Genomic DNA, 20,230 nt, shown 5'->3' with positions numbered 1-20,230 from the left:
GAGAAACAAAATCGAACACACCCAACAAATGTTTAGGGCGGAGTCAGTTTCAAACGCACCAATCAACGCATGGACACAGTCATCCGGTTCCGTCTACGACGCTTATTTATGTATTTATTTTGACTAGTACGACGTGTTGAGACAAGCGATGCCAACAACGCCAATTTTTTGATTAAAAAAAAAAATATATATATAAAAGGAACCGTGCAGCTGTGAATGTTTGACGTGGGTTCAGTCCGCATCAGGGGAAGTTATTTCCCAAAGAAAATGTCTCATTTGTAGTCAACATTCTTTGATTTTTCTACATTATAAAATACAGTAGTTTACTGCATTTCGTTTCGTTTTCCCGGCAAGAAATTGCCACCGAAACGAATCTCCATACCCCTTTATCGCATTGTAATTTTATAACAAGCTTGTCTTTTTTTGTTTTTTGTCCCTGGGGGGTGGTAGTGACGAAGGGAGTAATTATCATTGCAGATAAACTTCTGTTCCCTTTTATTCATTCAACCTTTATTTATATAGGTTAGTCTCACTGAGTCCCCAGGACTTGTAAACAAAACAGTCAAGGTGACTTATAAAGAAGGTGAAATTTATTTATTTACTTATTTGTTTCGAACAGACAATAAAAAGTAAATCTGATCTGAAGCTCTCGACCTTGACCTCTGGCTTTAAGAATCTGTTGGACTCCTGGCAAAAACCAATGCAGACATGTTCCTGTTTTTAGTTTTCTACATTTACCTTATAATCCAGCAGTTTTTGCTACTTTTCTTGCCATCTTATTTTAATAAAAAAAAAAAGAAATCTGTATGCCTTTTTATAATTGTCTATTGTTGTTGCTGTTGTCCATTGTTGTCATCATTCTTTGTTGAAATCAGGTCTCTCTTGGAAATGAGTCCTCAAGGCTCAATGGGATTAACCTGTCTAAATAAAGGTTGAATGAAAAAAAAAAAAAGAAAAATTAAATAATAATAACAGTCATGCCAACTGACAAGCTATTTTACAAAACTTGTTCGAAAAGGAGCAGGCCGAACAATTTTATGATTTTCTGCCCCTGTCATACACATCAATATACAATAATTTTAGTCTTCCCACACCAAATAAACCTTATAAATCCACATTAAATGACGCTTAAACCTCACCATCGTTGAATGTACAATTATTTACACATTATTAATATCAACAATAGCGTTTTTGGTCTTTGAGACACCCATCCTACATATTTTTCAATAACCTCATTTTATTCTGTTTTTTAAGCTGGCTTATATTTGTACTTTGTTTGAGCTCATCATTTAATCCATTCCATTGATCTGCCCCATACACTAATATACAAAAACACTTATTCGTTGTTTTGATATCCATCCATCCATTATCTTTTACCCGATTCTTCCATTTTGGGTCATGAGGGTTGCCAGTGCCCATGTCCAGCAATCACTGTGCGAGGGGCGGGGGACACCCTGGACAGGTCTCCAGTCCATCAGGCCACATTCATAGAGACAAATGAGACAAACAACCATTCACTCACACCTAGGGACAATTTAGAGTTACCAACCAGTCTAGCATGCACATTTTTGGTCTGTGGGAGGAAACTGGAGTACCTGGAGAAAACCCACGCATGCATGGAGAGAACATGCAAACTCCACCCAGAAAGGCCCCCGGACCTGGATTTGAGCCGGGGACCTGCTCGCTGAGAGGCAGCAGCTCTACCAGTTGCTTCACCGTGCTGCCTGTTATATATTGTTTAAAAAATAAATAAATAAAAACTATTTAAAAAAAAACACTAAAAACTAGACCATTTACTTTGATTTTTCTAAAGACCTTATCAGTTGTTTAAAATCCCTTAAAGAGATCAAAGTCATCAACTTCAGATCCTTTTGCAAGGTGTTCCAGGGTACAGGAGCAGAGTAAGAGAAGGCTTTGTTGCTGAGTTCAGTTTGCACTGAGGGAACCATGCAGGCAATAATGGCCTGAGGGCGCACGCTGTAACTGCACTGACGACATGATATGTAGGAGATATATGAAGGAAACAGACCAAGAGTAATGGATGGAACATGTACCAGTGTGAGAGTCTGCATGAAGTTAATGATGACCAGTACAGTACAGAGTGCAGTGATGGGTATGGTAGTTACAACCAGTTATGAATCTTAGTGTGATGTGATTGATAGCATCAAACATCTGCTGGCAGGGGCGTTCATGTAATGTCACCATGGCTAGTAGGAAAGTAACAACTACAAGGCATTTCCTGGCATTCAGAGTTAAACAAGATCTATTTCTGAAAAAGAAACCCAGTTTTAATTTCAGCTTCTTTGTCAAGTTTTTGACATGCAGCTTAACATCTGGAAATAAATAATCTGTTTGAAGAGTTTCAGTCAGGGTTTAGAGCTCACCACAGCACTGAATCTGCACTGGTGAAAGTTACTAATGATATTCTCATGGCCTCTGACAATGGACTTGTGTCTATACTGGTCCTGTTAGACCTCAGTGCTGCATTTGATACAGTTGATCATAATATTCTACTAGGGACTTGAATATGATGTTAGGATTAACAACTACATTGGTTTAAATCATATTTATCTGATAGATTCCAACTTGTAAATGTAAATAATGAATCTTCATCATACACTAAGGGAGTTTTTTCTTTCCACTGTTGCCACTGTGCTTGCTCAGGATGGGAGACTGCAACGAAGCCAAGATTCAACTTGTCTGCTCGATTTCTTAGATAGAGAACTTTACTAATTGGCTTTTATGTATGTGAATGTTCCTGTAAAGTGCCCTGAGACAACTTTGTTGTGATTTGGCGCTATATAAATAAACTGAACTGAACTAATGGAGTTCCTCAGGGTTCAGTGCTTGGACCAATACTCTTTACCTTATATGCTTTCATTAGGTAAAGTTATTAAACAGCATGGGATAAATTTTCATTGCTGTGCTGATGATACACAGTTACTGGATATTTGTCTATGAAACCCGATGAATCCAATCAGTTACTTAGATTTCAAGGATTCAAGGGTCTTAATTTGTCATTCGCACCCCATGTGGTACATGTGGTGGAACAAAATTGTGTACACAGGATCCCAGTTACATCCAACATTAAAATGTAAAAGAAAAACAGTAATAAGATCTAAGATATGAACTAAGAAAAAAACATCAACTAAATATACACTAAGCACTATAGCATAAAAACATTACGTCGAACAGCAGCACGAACATGAGTCTGAGTGAGCAGATGAGCACGCATGAGCACAGCAACATGAAACAGATCAGCAGCAACATGAAACAGATCAGCAGCAACATGATGTGATTTTTCACAGTGATTATTCTGGTTAGAGATTCATGAGTCTAACAGCCTCAGGGTAGAAGCTGTTCCTCAGTCTAGTGCTTCTACACTTAATGCTCCTCAACCTCCTTCCTGAAGGGAGCAGGGCAAAAATTGTGTGCTGGGTGAGTGGTGTCCTTCATGATGCAGGTGGCTCTCTTCCTGCATCTGGAGGTGTAGATGTCTGTGATGGTGGAGACTGACTCCAACAGTCTTCCGCGCAGCCTTCACCACTCCCTGCAAAGCTTTTCTTTCTGCAGCTGTGCAGCCTCCACAAGCATGTCTTAAAGACATAAAAACCTGGACGACCCTTGATTTTCTGTTTTTAAACTCATACAAAACTGAGGGTTTGAGTGGAGGACCCAGGTCTGATGGCCAGGCGGGTCCCACAAAACTGTGCCTTCTTCTCTTTATCCCGTTGTGCGGTTCTATCCGCTTCTTGGGCCAGAAACTTGAAAAAAGTGATCATTTTCCTGCTGGGTTCAGAATGGTCTCTGGATTCTGTCGGTATCTGCCAGCTGATGTGTTGAACCCACGTGCAGGAAGATGACAGCAGACTCGGGATAAAACGTTTAACAAATATTTATTCATAAAAAACAAACAAAACGCTGGCAGGGCAGCTTACTCACTATGACCGGTGGACAGGACGGGAGGCAGAACACGACAAGTGACAAGACACAAGGGAGCTGAACATATACATACTGATTAGGACAAACAACGGGCACCTGCGGTGATTAACAATGGACACAGGTGAGACTAGGGCTGAACACAAGGAGGAACATGAGGGGTGAAGGAGAACATAAGGAAACAGAGAAAGACAGGACAAAACCCAGAACCCCTACACAGCTTGAATCATTAACATACATATTTTTTGTAATGATAAAAATGTAAACTTATTCTAGTTAAACCTCAAAATATAATTATGAACTACAACACTTTTTTATTTTAATTCTTCACTGGCCTATCAACCAGAAATGGAATCGAAAAACATAGAAAGACAGAATTTACTTTTTGTTTGTGCTTAATTTTTTTTATTAAACCAAACTTGTCTCACAGTTTCTAAATCAAGCTGTACATCACCATGTGCGTTATTAGCAGGCACAGTAAACACGTTAACGTAAATTGACCTTGCACCTACTGAAACAGAAGAAGTCAACATTTGTTCATAAATATACAACTTAACTGTATTTTTGTAGACAAAGTAAAATTGTGAAATGGAAAACTCAATCTGGATCCTGGTTCAAAGAGGCCAGCAGGAAGACGTGGACTCCATTTTCCGAACACAGCCGGGCTCTCGGGGAAAAGTTACCGGCTGCCCTGAAATGACAGAAGGGAAGAACAATTCAAATCAGTTTAATAATTTGGAAATCTTCATTAGAGCTTTAATTAACTGATGATGTAATTGTGATAAAGTCTGAATCCTTTGACAAAACATAGTTCGTACCACACGACACAAACATCGCTATGAATGCCTGCCACTAGTGAAATACCTGGTGTAAGAGGGATTTTAACTCCAGACGTCTTCAAGACAACTTCTAATTTAAAGGATTTAGTGTTTTGAGCACATCTTCCCTTTTCCCTGACTATGATGCAGACTTCTTCCTTCCTGAGCAGCCAGTCCATCTGACTGCCAAGGTAGTTAACGCCACGAACACAAAGCTCACAGATGTCATCAGGAAGCAGTGGGGAAAAGGCCAGGCATCCCTTCTGAACTCTAAATAATAATAAAAAAATAAATAAAGATTGTAAACAACTACATACGAGCTCAGAGCTGTACGCATTTGAACCGTTTTTGCTCTGAACATGATGGGAGGGTTGAGAAAAGACCTGAAACCGGTGTAACCGAACAGCACAGCTTGCAGAAATCCTCCCATGCCTGTGAGAAAGTTCACAGCTCCAGAGCCGTCTGATGATTCACTCCAAACCTGCACGGGGCGGCAATGACACGTTCACTGAACAAATGATGAGAGCAGGAGGACACGTGAGACTCAGAGATACCTGGAACGGCCCTTGGATGTTCTCGAAGCACTTTTCAAGTAAATGCTGAGATTTTTCAGCTTCTCCTAACTCCAGCCAACCGATTGCAAACATTCCCTGAGCATAAAAAAAAGGAAAAAAAGATTAGTGTCTGCAAATGATCATATCATAATTTGTACATTTGGAGTATCTGTGCATAAAGAATCCAGATTTTTCACGCCATGAAACATTTGATAAATTAGTAAATAGCTTCCATTTTAAAAAGGCCACACACTAATATTTTGTTGGACCGCCTTTAGCTTTGATTACATCATGCATTCTCTGTGTCATTGTTTCAATAAACTTCTGCAATGTCACAAGATCTATTTCCATCCAGTGTTGCATTAATTTTTCACCAAGAACTTGCACTGATGGGTGCATCACTTCACCTGCCTCTCTTCTTACCCTGATGCGCCCATCACAACAGGGCAAATCTGGACTCATCAGACCACATGACCTTCTTCCATTGCTCCACAGTCCAATCTTTATGCTCCCTAGCAAATTGAAGCCTTTTTTTCCCAGTTAGCCTCACTGGTTAGTGCTTTTCTTCAGGCTACACAGCTGTTCAGTCCCAACCCCTTGAGTTCCCTTCACATTGTGTGTGTGGAAATGCTCTTACTTTCACTATTAAACATGGCCCTGAGTGCTACTGTTGGGTTTAAAAAAAAAATTGATTTCACCAAACGTTTAAGTGATAGACGATCATGATCATTCAAGATTTTTTTCCAGCCACATTTCTTCCTCGAAGACGATGGATCCCCACTATTCTTCCAGTTTTTAATAATGTGTTGGACAGTTCTTAACCCAATTTTAGTAGTTTCTTCAATCTCCTTAGATGTTTTCTCTGCTTGATGCCAATGATTTGACCCTTCTTAACCAGACTGACATCTTTTCCATGACCACGCCATGTGTCTTTCAACATGGTTGTTTAAGAAATGAGAAGCAACTCTTTGCACCAGTTGGGGTTAAATATCTTGTTGCCAGCTGATAATCATCCATGCAGTAATTATCCAATAGGAGGCTCGTATATATTTGCTTAGTTAAGTCCAGGTGACAACTTTTTTTTTGGTCAGGCAGTGAACATACATACACAGTGTTTACCCTACCACTATTTTAGAACCTGTTTAGAACTTAATTGTTGGCATTTTTATATTCTCTCTTATTTTTATATGTTGTGATTCTTGTGTATGTTCCTTTGTTTTCGCCCTGTAAACAGAATCGAGCGCCTTGCATACTGAACTGCCCCCCCACATCAACAACTGACGGCACTGAAGCAATGCTAAGCTAGCCGAGCGCAATACAGATGCATTAGCTAAAAAGCTACAGACAGAGGTAGTGCACCATTTCCCTCACATTGATCCATCTCCTCCCTTCGTTGAAAACGAACTCGTTCTTTTGCGAGTTTTCAATATAAGATTGATCTCGACACACGATTTTCAACTTTAATATTACTCACGTGATTGAGATGGCAGGGGATAAAAAGTTACTGAAAAAATACAAACTTTTGACAGGTGCCACCATTTTGTAGTTTTCTTTCAATAAGCCTATACTGTAATGCCAGTCAAAAGAACTACAATTCCCAGAAGCCAACGGTGCTTCCAGTCTCTGTTTTCTGCCAAAATGGAGGGGAAGTTTTGCAACATAAAGTCAGAAGTAAGGATCCATCTATTCAGCTCACAGAACTGGCAGGAAAGTCACAAATAGTCCTGAAGCTCAATTATCCACGTGCACAACAACCTGGACAGGATGGTGGGCTTCGTCACGCTGTAGGATAGTTCTGCAGAACCAGAACCGAGCTGCTGCTCTGCAGAGCTGGTGAGTACCCATATAACATTTAGCAGTACTGTACGTACGCATGTTGTTCAAATTACATAGGTTTAGGAGTTCAGAACGTTGTTAAGAACAATGCACGAGGGTGGGAAATGTTTATAAAGCATTAAAATAATGTATAAATATTAAAATAAATATAGCGTTCCTACGTCGCAGTTTTTCATTTATCGCGGTGGTGTCTGGAACGTAACCCCAGCGATAATCGAGGGACTACTGCAGGGCTATGCAACTGCCAAATCAGGTCCACTGGTGAGCTCAGCTTGACCCACTAATGGGTTACTTTTTAAATAAAACTAGATTTTAAACTGTAAAACAAACTTACTTAATGACAACAGCTGCTGGATATATATATATATATATATATATACACACAGATTTATTTTAGAATGTTTTTTTATTTGAAACCCAAACATCTTGTTAAAAAAGCTGAAATAAATGGTCTGTGTCCAGCCTACCCATGTCATGGCGGGACCTTTTGGGTCCGTTACGGGCTCGTAGGCTTCGAGATCATTCCTCCTGACCTCTGCGGACATTGGCAGGCCGAGAGGATAACCCAGCATCACCGTGTCCGCCTGCTTCACCGGCTGACCTGTGTCAAACAAATGAAAGCGTCCTGATATCACTTGAATGCCTGATGTTCCTGTGTGGACTGGTGCCAACCAGAGAGGTCCAACATGAACCTTTAATGTAGCCGTCAAACTCAGGGTGGTACTGGGACTCCGGGTCAAAAGGGATCTTGATACGTTGGGCCACTTCTTGCCATTCTTTTGGCGCAGGATGTTGGAGGAGAGCTGCTAACTCCACAGCAAACTGCAAGCTAATAAAAGAGGAACGATTTGAGAAACTGGTCTTTACAAACAGCTGTGAACAAAAATACTGAAATACTCATCCCAACCTGAGTTTGGCCGCTGCGTTTGTGTACACTGAGTTGTTGATATTAGAGTAATATTCATCGGGTGGCATGACGCCTGTATGCAGAAAAAGTGAAGAAATATTCATTAGATATAAGACGAGCCACAAAATGAATCATCAACCACTGGAAACACTCAACAAGTAATAACTGCATGCACGTCTACAACTGCAAACATTTACAGGCAACTTCATGAAAGCTTTCTGCCACCCAGGCTAAAAATGTGATGTAGTAGTAGCTGAGGGTCATGCCCAATGTACACGCCGAGGACAATATCTTGCATGAGTTTATGCATTAATTTTTAAGGTTTGGTCAAAATGGCTTCAGCTTTGGCTGTTCTCATAATAAATGATCTTACTCTGGCATGAAAAGTGGCGAGCGACATGCAATCCTTCAGAAAACATCTTTAAATAGATACTAAACCTTCTAAATAAAATCACTTTCTTCTGAAATCAAATGGAAAGAAGTGACTTCAACAATAAACGAGTGGCAAAACATACAAATGTATTTTTTTGCTTCCATAACATTTCTTTTCTTCACATGACAGTTTTAACTTAGAACCTGCAGTCCATCCATCCATCCATCCATCCATCCATCCATCCATCCATCCATCCATCCATCCATCCATCCATCCATCCATCCATCATCTTTAACCACTTCTTCCTTTCTGGGTTGTGGGGGTCACTGTAGCCCATGTCCAGCAGTCACTGTGCGAGAGGTGGAGGACACTCTGGACAGGTCTCCAGTCCATCACAGAGACACATAGAGACAAATTAGACAAACAACCCTTCACTCTCTCACTCACACCTAGAGACAATTTAGAGTTATCAATTCGCCTAACATGCATGTTTTTGGTCTGTGGGAGGAAACCGGAGTATCTGGAGAAAATCCACTCATGCACAGAGAGAACATGCAAACTCCACCCAGAAAGAGTCAGAGTTTCTTTATTTGTCATACGCACCACATGTGGTACATGTGGTGGAACGAAATTGTGTACGCAGGGTCCCAGTTACATCCAACAATAAAATGTATAAGTAAAACCGTAATAAGATCTAAGATATGAACTAAGAAAAACATTAACTAAAAACACGCTAAGCACTAGTAGCATAAAAACAATACGTCAAACAGCGGCACGAACATGAGTCTGTGTGAGCAGATGAGGACGAATGAAAGGTTCTGGGCCGGGATTTGAACCAGGGCAACCTGCTTGCTGAGAGGCAACAGCTCTACCAACTGAACCACCATGTCATGATATCGATATTTTTTTAATAGAAAAATCAACTTTCCAAAGGAAATCTCTGCAGAGAGTGGTGAAGGCTGCACAGAAGACTGTTGGAGTCAGCCTCCCCACCATCACAGACATCTACACCTTCAGATGCAGGAAGAGGGCCACCTGCATCATGAAGGACCACACTCACCCAGCACACACACTTTGCCCCACTCCCCTCAGAGGCAGGAGGTTGAGGAGCATTAAGTGTAGAACCACTAGACTGAGGAACAGCTTCTACCCTGAGGCTGTTGGACTCATGAATCTCTAACTAGAATAATCACATCCCTCGAGAATGTTTATGGATCTCACCGGAGGACACTGGCTGAATATCCCATCCTTATCAGAACTCTTACAGTGTCCTCGAGAGCATCTATAAACATCGCTCACCGCTCTCGTCGTCCCCCTCTGCAGAATGTCTACGTCACTATGTGCTTGTTTGTGCCAGGTGTTTTTTAATATCAGAGTTTGTTCTTCTCAGGCAGGAAAAAAAAAAAGTCTGATAGGAAATTTTTTGCCTCCAATTCCTACGTGTCCAGTTTCACTACTTTTAGTCTGTCTAAACAGATCTCACTTGTAAATGAGTCTTCTAGGCTCAATGTGACTTCTCTGTCTAAATAAAGGTTGAATGAATGAATAAACTGTGAAAAGAAAATCACTGTAATGATACTTTAATTGGTGATATGTGCTGCTGATTATCTTATGCTGCTGTATTTATTCATAATTACCTACCTACTCACCACAGACTCATGTTCCGGCTGCTGTTGATATACCCTACAGTTTTACATTATTAGTGTTTAGCGTATATCTTAGTTCTTTAGTTTAGCGTTTGTTTAGCATATATCTTAGTATATATCATAGATCCTTATATGCTGTTTCGTTTTATACTTTATATTTTTGCTATTTTTGGGTGTAACTGGGACCTTGAGTACACAATTTCGTTCCACCTCATGTACAATGTGACGCGAATGACAACTTGAACTTTCATACCAACAGATGTTGGGGTGTAATAAGAAAGAACTTACATACATCCCTAATTCTGTACACCAGTCAAATTCAAATTCAAATTTAGTTCTTCAAGAATAAAATAATTTGAGAATTTTGACTTGAGTCAAAACTAATGTCATGATTTGTGTTCAAGTAAACATGACTTGTACTTTCTGAGGTTCGGCATTGTGAAAAAGCAACGACTGATATTTGATTGGGTATAAAAATGAGTATTTTTGTCATCACGACGTGCCATGTAAGTAAAATCACTTTTCAACAGCGGCCTTTACCTAAGATATGATACGTCTGGTCCTGGGGTTGCCATGTGACCCTGGAAATCCAGTAATCAGCCACCCCAAAGACCACCTCACTGCCTCTCCCCTCTGTGAACATGGACAGATCCTGCAACAAAGAGACGTTCTCATCTCAAACTCAGAACTTGTGACGGTGGAGCAGGGAGACGTGAGCGTACCTCAGTCAGGTAGAGATAGTGCTGGAACGCCAGCGTGACGTCCCCGTTGATGTGAATCTCTTGTTGTCCATAAACGTCGTCTGGACACACCTCTCTCCCCGACACAGCGCTCTCCCAGGGGAACTTCAGTCCCTGTAAAACCAGCAACAGAGACATTGTTCTGTTCTCACCCAAAATCTGTACCTGAGAATCTACAGAGATGAAAATGTATCACTGCAGCTGTTGTAGGAAATAATATTATTTAAAGCTAATAAAAGAGTTTTCACTGCTATTTTATTAATTTAACAATGCCTTTACTTTTAAGAGAACTAAAAATAATGAGGAAAAGGAAAGTAGCAAAGCTGCACAAACCGAAGCTTAATATCTGCAGATTTGACTAAGTTAAAGCCTTTTTTGTGCTGGATATGTTTGTTTCGCTGCGGCAGACGTTTTCAACGCAGTTGACTCCAAAGGTTAACCAGTTATAGACGTTCATGTAATGATTACTTTCTAACAGTCTCATTAAAATCCATCCAGTTATTTGTGAGATATTTTGCTAACAGACAAACATCGTTGGGTCCAACAGTTAATCTCCAAGTTTTGAGCCAAGATTTCATGCAATGGGAAGAGATCAGAGTACGAGTTAGGAATGACTATCAGCTACTACCACACAAATTTTAGTTCAATATCTGTAAAATCTTTAGCCAGTTTTGTGTTTGCTAAGATCATTTAGCTCCGTCCTTATGGTCATATCGACTCGAGTTGACTCCAAAAGTTAATCAGCTGTCGATGTGGATCTAATGAATACTTTCTATGAGTTTCATCAAAATGTGTCAAGTGGTTAACGAGACATTATGCTAACAGACAGACAAACACACATACCACCCTTTACTGTGATGTGTGAACGGTTATGAACCATTCATTCTATTGTGATCCATTTTTCTCCCGTACATTTTTCAGCATCTTTCTCGTTCCACAGTTTCTGTGCTACTTCAACAAATCATAAATCAAAACGTTCAGCTCTTTCAGGACAATCCTTCTATGACTTTTGGTATTGGTGCAACTTTAGCTTTTTGAATTATTTAGCCTTTTCTGCCACTTTTGTTCTCATAGAAAATAAATGGAGCTCATTTTACATCCTTCAAAAATCTTGAGATCTGTTTACAACCTTTTACTGCTCCTTTCACATTTTGTTCTGATCGAGCTTCTTTCAGCTTCCATGTGCAAAATTTAATTTTTTTTTCAGCTACTTTCAGATAATTTCAGCTGTTTTGTGCTCCTTTCAGATTCTTTCTGCTAACTACAACATTTTTGTGCTTCTTCTAACTTCTTTCTGATAATTTCAGCTTATTATGCTCCTTTCAGCTTATTTATGCGCGTTTCAGCTTTTTCCTGCTATTTCAGCTACTATTTTTTGTAGCTGTTAATGCTAATTAAAAAGTTAATACTAATTTTAGCTTTTTCAGTAATTCCACATTTTTTGCACTCATTTTAATTTTTTTCAGCCTAATTCAGCATAAATGTGCTCTCTCCCTTTTCTTTCAGTAATTTAAGCTTCTTTCTGCCTTTTTAGCTACTTTTCAGCTGTTTTTTGCTAATTTCTACATTTTCCGGATAATTTCCACTTCTTTGTGCTTATTTCTGCTTCTTTAAGCCTAATTGGGCAAACATGTTCTTTCTGCTTTCTTCTGCTAATTCAAACTTGTTCTACCTGTTCAGCTACGTTTTTAGCTAATTTCAGCTGTTTTCAGATAAACTCAAGTTTTTGTAGTAATTTCTGCTACTTTCATCCTAAATAACTTCTTTATGATCCTTTCAGCTTATTTCAACTAGTTTCAGCATTTTTTGTTCTTTCAGCTACTATTTAGCTCTTTTGATGCTAATTTTAGCTTTCCAGCTAATTCCACTTTTTTATTTTTATTTTTTAGCTCATTCAGTTCTTATTGTTTCCTTCTTATAGTTTCAGCTTCTTTCTGCTTTTTCAGCTACTTTTCACTTATGTTTTGCTAATTTAAGCTTTTTTTAAGCTAATTTCCTAATTGTTGTGCTCATTTCTGCTTATTTAAACCTAATTCAGCAGATTTGTGTTCTTTCTGTTTTCTTCTGCTAATTTAGGCTTGTTCTTCCATTTTAGTTATATTTCAGAATTTATTTTTTATTTTTTAGCTAATTTCAGCTGTTTTTCAGCAAGTTCTTCTGCAATAAGCATTCACACTGCGTTTTTGCAGGAAATGAATTTCTCTCGTTATTATTCTCATCCCTTTGCTTTCGGAGCAGGCAACAATTCACTGAATGTCGTACCATGTAGCCTTGCTTTCGGGCGTTGTCTCTTGCACCATCTGCAGTCCCCACTCTGTACTCCAGCACGGCTCGGGCCAGCTTGGGGTAGAACAACGCTATCCCGGGATACATCCAGATGTCCTGCATCAAGAAGTCTTTGTGTAATATTTGTAACAAGAAATAACACGCTCACATGAGCTCCCAGTAGACCCACCTGATCCCAGAACACATGGCCCCAGTAATCCTGACCGTCCCCTCCATTAGAGAGCCCGCCTGGACTGATGCCTCCAAACGAGCTGGAGGTGTCGTGGATGGAAGGGCAAGCGCTGAGAAGGTAGAATAAGCAGCCGATCAGGGCCTTGCACAGGCTCTCGGAGCCAGTCACCTCCACCTGGCTCTGCAGCCACAGCTCTTTCCAGGCCTTTTCATGAGACGGACGCAGGTCGCCGGTCGCCATCAGCCTCAAGCCCTCGTCGTAAAAAGCCTCTGCAGCATCCAAGCTGTTGGCCACAACCAGGATGAAACCCCAGCGAGCCTGGGGCTGCTTAGGGAGCAGCGTCACAGTGGGGGGTACAGGGGTCCAGATGAGATGCACTGTGGGGCAGGAGCCTCCTGGGAATTCAGCCGTGGTGGTCTGTCCTTGAATATGTCTGAGAGCACAGGTGGGATGGTGTTAAAAGTGTTTGTATCCCCAATTCTGAAAAGTTGAGACGTTGTGCAAAAGGTAAAGATTGCAATGATTTACAAATCTCATAAATCCCTTTTTATCCACAGTGGGACATGAAACCATCTTAACTGTACCATTCTCTGAAAAACAAAGGTAGTTTTGAATTTAATGACAGCAACACATCTAAAAAAGGACAGGGCAGGGGCAACAAAGGGCTATAAAAGTAAGTGGTACAAATGAGAACAGCTGGAGAAATATTTCGCAACAAATCAGGTGAACTGGCAACAGGTCATAAAAAAGAGCATTTTGGAGAAGCTCCTGTGAAGGTGTGAAAAGTAAAGATGGGCGGACCCTTGGTGCTCATGATCTTCAGGCACTCGGGTGACGCAGCATCCAAAGCAGGTTTGGTTCTGTTCTGGACAAAACTGCACGGGTTCAGGAACACGACCACAAATCACTGTCTGAAAACACAGCTTGCTGTGCCACCCACAAACGCTGCTTAAAGCTCTATCATACAAAGATGAGCTGAGAAACGCCACTCAGAGGCGCCACAGTCTCCTCTGAGCTAACGCTCTTTTAAAATGGACTGAGACAAAGAGGAGAAGTCTTCTGTGGTCAGACAATCTGAACTTTGAAATTCTCATTGGGAACCACAGACACCACATACTACGTACTAAAGCCTATTATCAGCACACTGTTCAAAAGGCTGTTTCTCTGATGGTATGGAGGTGCATAAGTGTATATGGCATAGGCAGTTTACTCATCTGGAAAGGCACAATCAATGCAGAAAAGAATAAACTGGATTTGTACAGTATGCTCCCACTCAGATGACGTCTTCTTACATTATACTGCTTCTACTACAACAGCATGACTTCACAGGAGAAAAGTCCAGGTGCTGAAAGGACCTGCCTGCAGTCCAGACCTCTCACCAATGAAATAATAAATCCACCATTGAAGACCAAAGACTGCTGAACGGTTAGAATGAGGGGTGCACCGATTGCAGTTTTCACAGATCTCTAAATAGCCTGACCTGCTGATTCTGATTTTGTTTTATAAGCGACACTGTCAGGTATAAGGTCACAATGCACCTTCAATTTTCCAATATTATTTTACTGGAAAACACACTCTTGAACAAAATCCTGGAAACAATACAAACTTGTTTTAACTGGACATGAGGTAGTGCTCTGAAATATAAATGAAGTTCAGACAATTGTTGCTAAAACAAATAAAAAAAAAAAAAGGTAAAATCTGTTTCTCATGTAAGTATCGGCCGATCTCACAAAATAAATAAATAAATAAATAAATTGGCCAGCCGATTTATGGGTGCAGCCCTAGTTAGAATCCAGCATGGGACAAGAACAGGACCCTCTCCCCCTCCAAACCCCCCAGCAGCTCTTCTCCTCTAGACGTTCAGACTGTTTTTAACAGAAGGCGGGATGCTCCAGTGGTAAATGTACTTTTTTTTACGTGTTGCTGCCATTGTTTTTTTTAAAGGTGCAGTTTCTTAGTTTAGCTATTTGATGTTTACTATGTTGCATTAAGTGTGAGATTAACAAATAAGAAAATAATTCTGTTTTTATTAACATTTTGCACAATGTTCTAACTTTTTCTTACTTTCTTGGAATTAAGGTTGTACTTGTAGCATTATTCCCCACCCAAAAAAACATTCAACCTCACCTTGCGCCCTTGTAGTCAGGACCACACTCAAAAACAATATCTTTGCTCTGAGGAGTGAAGGAACTGTCCAGATGAACTGTGACTGGCTCTGCTGAGGTCACCTGACGTGCCAGCAGGACCTCCATCACCATGATGTTGGGGTAGAACCGGTGAGAGTACAACGACTGTGAGATGTTTACACTGGCTGAGGTTAGAGTGTGCGTGAAAATGCCTGTAAATTATGAAAAAGATAAACGTATAAAAACACCATGAAATGGTGAAATGGTGTCACCTGCTCTGTAGAAACTACCTGTGTGGGTGTCCAAAGTGTAGCTATGTTGGGCAGGGTCTTCTGTCTCCACCTTCACAGCTAGAGGACAGGGGACATCAGCTCTGTGGCAATGTCCCCCCTCCCCGTTGTAAACACCACCCATGTGCATGATATCGTTGTACACCCTCCAGCCCAGCAGCCCATTCGCCAGGGGTGGGAGGAAGCGGGGGTCATTGGGGAGACTGTTGGAGGTGAAGATGTAAGGGTCCAAGTCTTGGGACATAATCAGGTGCCGTTTGGGTGTAAATGTTGCAGAAGATCTTCACCTAAATGAAAATTATTGTCTTTACAGGACGTAAAACTTTGTGTTCAGGTCACAAAAACAGAGGAAGTCGTCACATTATCCCTGGAAAACATTTTCCCAGCTCCTATCAGAAAAGGACGCACGTGGAAGGTGGACTTTGACACTTTTCTGTCACAAGACGTGTCCAAATGTAACCTTAGAGATAGTTCAAACCAGTTGAAGTGAGGTTCTGTGGAAAAGTGGGCAACAATAAATATCTTACCTGTTGTAGATGTCTCTTTGAATGGCTTCAGCTTGGAAAAATAAAGTTAAATTCTGACGGGAGTCGTGAGCTAACAGAACATGGTGGATTGCTGCCGTCTTCAAACAACTCCAGTCTAAAACACCACAGTTAGGCTTGTCATGATAAAACAACTTTGATGGGCGATTAATTGTCTCGGAATTTTTTTTGTTTTTTCTTCATTCACCCTGTAGTTATACAGGTCGTCTCATTGAGCCACGAGAACTCATTTTCAAGAGAGACCTGTTTAGGGAGCACATGGTGGGGGTTAAGGGCCTTGCTCATGGGCCCAGAGTGGGGCGAATGAGGGTGGGGGCAAGTGTGGGTGTTTCACCTGCCCCACCCACAATTTTGATGTTGTCGGGGCCGGGGCGTGAACCAGCGACCTTCGGATCACAGGCCCACCTCTCTAACCTCTGCGCCACCACTCCCCTGATTCAACCACTCAAATGATTGCAATAAACGATAATATTGTTCGACATTTGACAATAATTAGTAGTTATTGTCAATTAGTAATTTGCAATTATTGTCAAATTTAAGGAGAAATGTTAATTTGTTTTGACTGTATTACCTTTTTTTGACCACCGGATGGCAGTACAAGAACTGAAGGATGGATAGTGAGGGAGTAGCGGCGTGTCTCTTTAAGACCAATGGGAGGGAGGCCCCTTGACGTGGCATGGGCTGTCTCTCCTTCCTTGTTTTTGTTTCTCAAAATGGAGGATGCTTGGTTTGAGCTCTTTAGCATAGCAATTTTCACACAAAGCTTTTAATAAAAAATCAGTAAACAAGTTCTCAGCTTGTTTTTGCAGAGAAAAACAACTTTTTTCACGAAGGCACGGGTTTCAACCGTGAATTTTGGAACTTCGACAAAACAGAGCCCCCCCCCCCCACCCCGAGATCGGACTGTTAGCTTAGCTTCTCAGCTTAGCTGCTTTAATCGTCCAAAAACTCAATTTTGGACGATTAAAATGGATTTTAAAGAGAAAGGGAGGGGTCAGTGAAGAGATCAGGAGTTGAGCCTTTTGTCATCCAGTGTCTTCAGTAGAAAGAGAGAGACACGAAGAAACGATAAAGCTGATAAATATATGATAAACGAGGTCGATAATTTTAATTTATCATGCGATTACTGGTAAATGATTTATTGTTTATTGCGACAAGCCTAGTGAAAGTTATTTATAAACCTCTGCATCACTGTCAGCTTCACATTAAACAGCTTTTACATTAAATTTATGGTTATCTTCATGTACATGTTACCATAAAGTACCTGTATCCAGCTGTAGCAGTTTCATCCAAACTTCAAGAAGATCAGATACTGCAGACAAAACAATCATGTAAAGCAAAAAAATCAGGTTTATGTTAGTTTGCATTAATTACTAATTTTGTTTTGGTTTAGAGTTCTTCTAAAGCATCAACAATCTTGTGTTTGTTTCCCACTTGGATTAGCTCAGGGCTCTGCAACCTGTGGCTCTGGGGCCACATGCGGCTCTTTGGTCCTCGGTCTGCGGCTCCTTGAAGCTTTGACCAAACACAATGCAAAATGTTCATTCATTAGTTTTTATACACACAGTAAAGAGAAATGGAAAGTTTTAGCACGTTTGCTACAAACATTTAAAAGAAATGACCAAAACAAGGAGAAAATAATGTTGATTAGCATTAGCTACATCATTTAGCTAGCTTCCTGCCTTACAGTAGGATGTTTCTCTGAAATTATTTGAAGAAATATGATGAATAATTAATAGATAGATAGACCTAATTACATTTAAAGTAAATAAACAAGCTGTTTATAAATTAAAAATTTAATGTCACCTTTACATATCCAACAAAAAGACCTAATATTTAGACACACTTTAAATTTATGCTTTATTACTTTAAAGTGGGATTCAAAAATATTTTTATTTTTCTCAAATTAAAAGGAAGACTCACAGAAATCTGCAGTTTTATTTTTTTATTTGGGGGGGGGGGGGGGGTAAAATTTGTATGAAATATGTATTTCTTTCTTGTTTACATGGGTGTGGTCTTTTCTTTGGCCCTAAAATGTAAAATTATTAATAAATGTTAGAATTCATTATATAATTTTTGTTTTATAAAGTCTCCCCCACTGGCTGGATAAAACATCCAAATTTGAAGTGGCCCATGAGTTGATAGTGACCATTGTAGCAGGTTTTGCGGCTTCAGACACATTTTGTTTTGTAAATGAAAGGTAGAAATGGCTCTTTTGATCTAAAAGGTTGCAGGCCCCTGGATTAGCTCGTCAATCTGGTTGGATTACATGGACTCTGACGTGCCAAATATTCCCAAACTGTGGCATCGGTCTATGATAAACCCTTTTCTGTTATTTTTATATGAAAAAATAAACTTCTTATTTATTTCTTCTTCATTATTCATACCAGTATTTGAATACAAAGATGCTCAAGGGTCTTTGGAGCATAACATACCACAGAGCCCCACTTCAAAATATCTGAACTACCCCTTTAAGATGCTGATTTAAACAAGGGATAAACAAACTGAATGTATTTGTTATATCTGGAATAGTAAATTAGTTTGACAACATTATTACAAGTTCAGACACAGCAGAGTTTCTGTCAGTTCTCTGAAACTGATGTTTCAGCCTCACATCAACATCTGCCTCTGCAGAAGAGGAATGCAGGTTTAAAAAAAGAGAAAGTGCAAACTCAACCTGTAGGAGCCTCAAACCAGCTTGTCTTTACAGTTTAACTCGAAGAAAACCAACCCACGTGCTCTGATCTTATGTCTTTTAAGAGTAAAAGCTCAGCAGTTGTTCAGACTGGGTCCAAGTTGTGTGTCGTTTGTCTGCAGCAGGAGAGGAGAGGAGGCCTGAGCTCTTTGTGCTGCACAGAAACTCTGGACTGTGAGATCTGTGAGAAAACCTGGCATGGACTTCATGTGCAGGAGAGGGTGAGGTCTGTTGGGAGTCAGCAGACAGGAAGCAAAGCTCAGATTGTGTCATGTAATCTGCATCTTTCATACCAGCAAGTATTTAACTTCTTTTAAACCTGGACCTTCAGCCAATCTCCAGACAACAAGCTGCAGGACAGCATGACCACCGAGGCAGAAAAATCCTCTCAGCTCAGTCACTGTTTATGTCATCACCGTTAAGAACAAGCACTTCAGTTTTATTGGTGAGGCTCATACTGGATTTATTGGACGATGCTTTTCTGTTACAGTATTTTTTTTAAATGTTCGGTCAAACGTGTTTCTGATGCCCAAGTTTTCTATATTCTGACAAGTCCAGTCTGAGAGGGTCATCATTGTTATGGTTTTACATCTCACCAAGTCACAGACTGCATTTGGGACATTTTCAAAACGTATTACTGGCCTCAAAAATTACATTTTATTTAGGTATTCTCACTGCTAGTTTAGGGATTTCAGAACAGCCAAGTACTGAAAAATGAATGATGGAAATTTCCAAATGATTCTTTAAACCAGACGTGGACAACTTAAGGCCCGAGGGCCAAAAGTGGCCCTTGGACAATCTCCATCAGGCCCCCCAATATCCTTAGTTCAAAAGAAAAACAACAAAAAGACTGATTAACAAAACAACAATTTATCAATGAGACTTATAGAAATTTAAACATCTTACTCAAAACCTTTTTAAAAACCTTTTTTAATTCTGTTTCCAGAATTGAACCTTAAAAACCACAAATATACGTTTGTTTCACACATTCCATGTTAAGCTAATGTGTATAATGTTGTCACAAGAGCCAGTTTTCATGTCTCATATTCCTAAAGGATTTTGGAAAGCCATGTTTTTAGAAATCATGCTAAATATGCGACAGCAAGAAAAAGTCTTAGATTATTTGGCGTATGAAAATTTATTATCCAATTCTCTCTGTGGCCCTTTGATTTCTTTATACGTGTTGATGTGTCCCTTCGGAAATATACGTTGCCCCCCTCTGCTTTAAACCAAAAGCAGGATGTCCAAACACATATGGTGCTTTCTGTTGTTAGGGAAATAACTAAACTACTGACGCTTCAAG

General features: G+C 40.1%; 1 protein-coding gene across 3 annotated transcripts; it reads right to left on the bottom strand.

The window, feature by feature from the left end:
* Positions 1–4,358: 4,358 nt before the first annotated feature.
* Positions 4,359–19,104, bottom strand: pgghg (protein-glucosylgalactosylhydroxylysine glucosidase). Of its 3 annotated transcripts, XM_037682958.1 has the most exons (15): positions 17,667–17,722; positions 17,497–17,544; positions 15,688–15,974; positions 15,399–15,609; positions 13,269–13,704; positions 13,076–13,195; positions 10,796–10,927; positions 10,614–10,725; positions 8,055–8,127; positions 7,840–7,976; positions 7,615–7,748; positions 5,312–5,407; positions 5,141–5,238; positions 4,804–5,027; positions 4,359–4,630 (listed from the first exon to the last, which is right to left on the bottom strand). In XM_037682958.1, the coding sequence occupies exons 3-15, from the start codon at positions 15,929–15,931 to the stop codon at positions 4,554–4,556; spliced, it is 2,094 nt and encodes a 697-aa protein (XP_037538886.1). In that variant the 5' UTR covers positions 15,932–15,974; positions 17,497–17,544; positions 17,667–17,722; the 3' UTR covers positions 4,359–4,553. The 3 variants fall into 3 exon arrangements, with proteins under 3 accessions (XP_037538886.1, XP_037538885.1, XP_037538888.1); XM_037682957.1 differs by lacking the exons at positions 17,497–17,544; positions 17,667–17,722 and adding an exon at positions 18,910–19,104; XM_037682960.1 differs by lacking the exons at positions 17,497–17,544; positions 17,667–17,722 and adding an exon at positions 18,968–19,104.
* Positions 19,105–20,230: the final 1,126 nt, after the last annotated feature.

This window comes from Nematolebias whitei, chromosome 10, assembly GCF_014905685.2.
Source record: "Nematolebias whitei isolate Nwh7 chromosome 10, NemWhi1, whole genome shotgun sequence".
Classification (NCBI taxonomy): Eukaryota; Metazoa; Chordata; class Actinopteri; order Cyprinodontiformes; family Rivulidae; genus Nematolebias; species Nematolebias whitei.
This window is presented reverse-complemented; position numbering and strand designations above follow the sequence as displayed.

What these genes read in the sequence shown, in the direction of transcription:
- pgghg (XM_037682957.1), bottom strand. Translation starts at nt 15,931, where the DNA reads ATGTCCCAAGACTTGGACCCTTACATCTTCACCTCCAACAGTCTCCCC. An exon ending in AAGGTCCCGCCATGACATGG is followed by an intron (nt 5,408 to 7,614) that starts GTAGGCTGGACA and finishes TTTTATGCTCAG; the next exon opens with GGAATGTTTGCAATCGGTTG. An exon ending in TAAAATCCCTCTTACACCAG is followed by an intron (nt 4,631 to 4,803) that starts GTATTTCACTAG and finishes CTGTCATTTCAG; the next exon opens with GGCAGCCGGTAACTTTTCCC.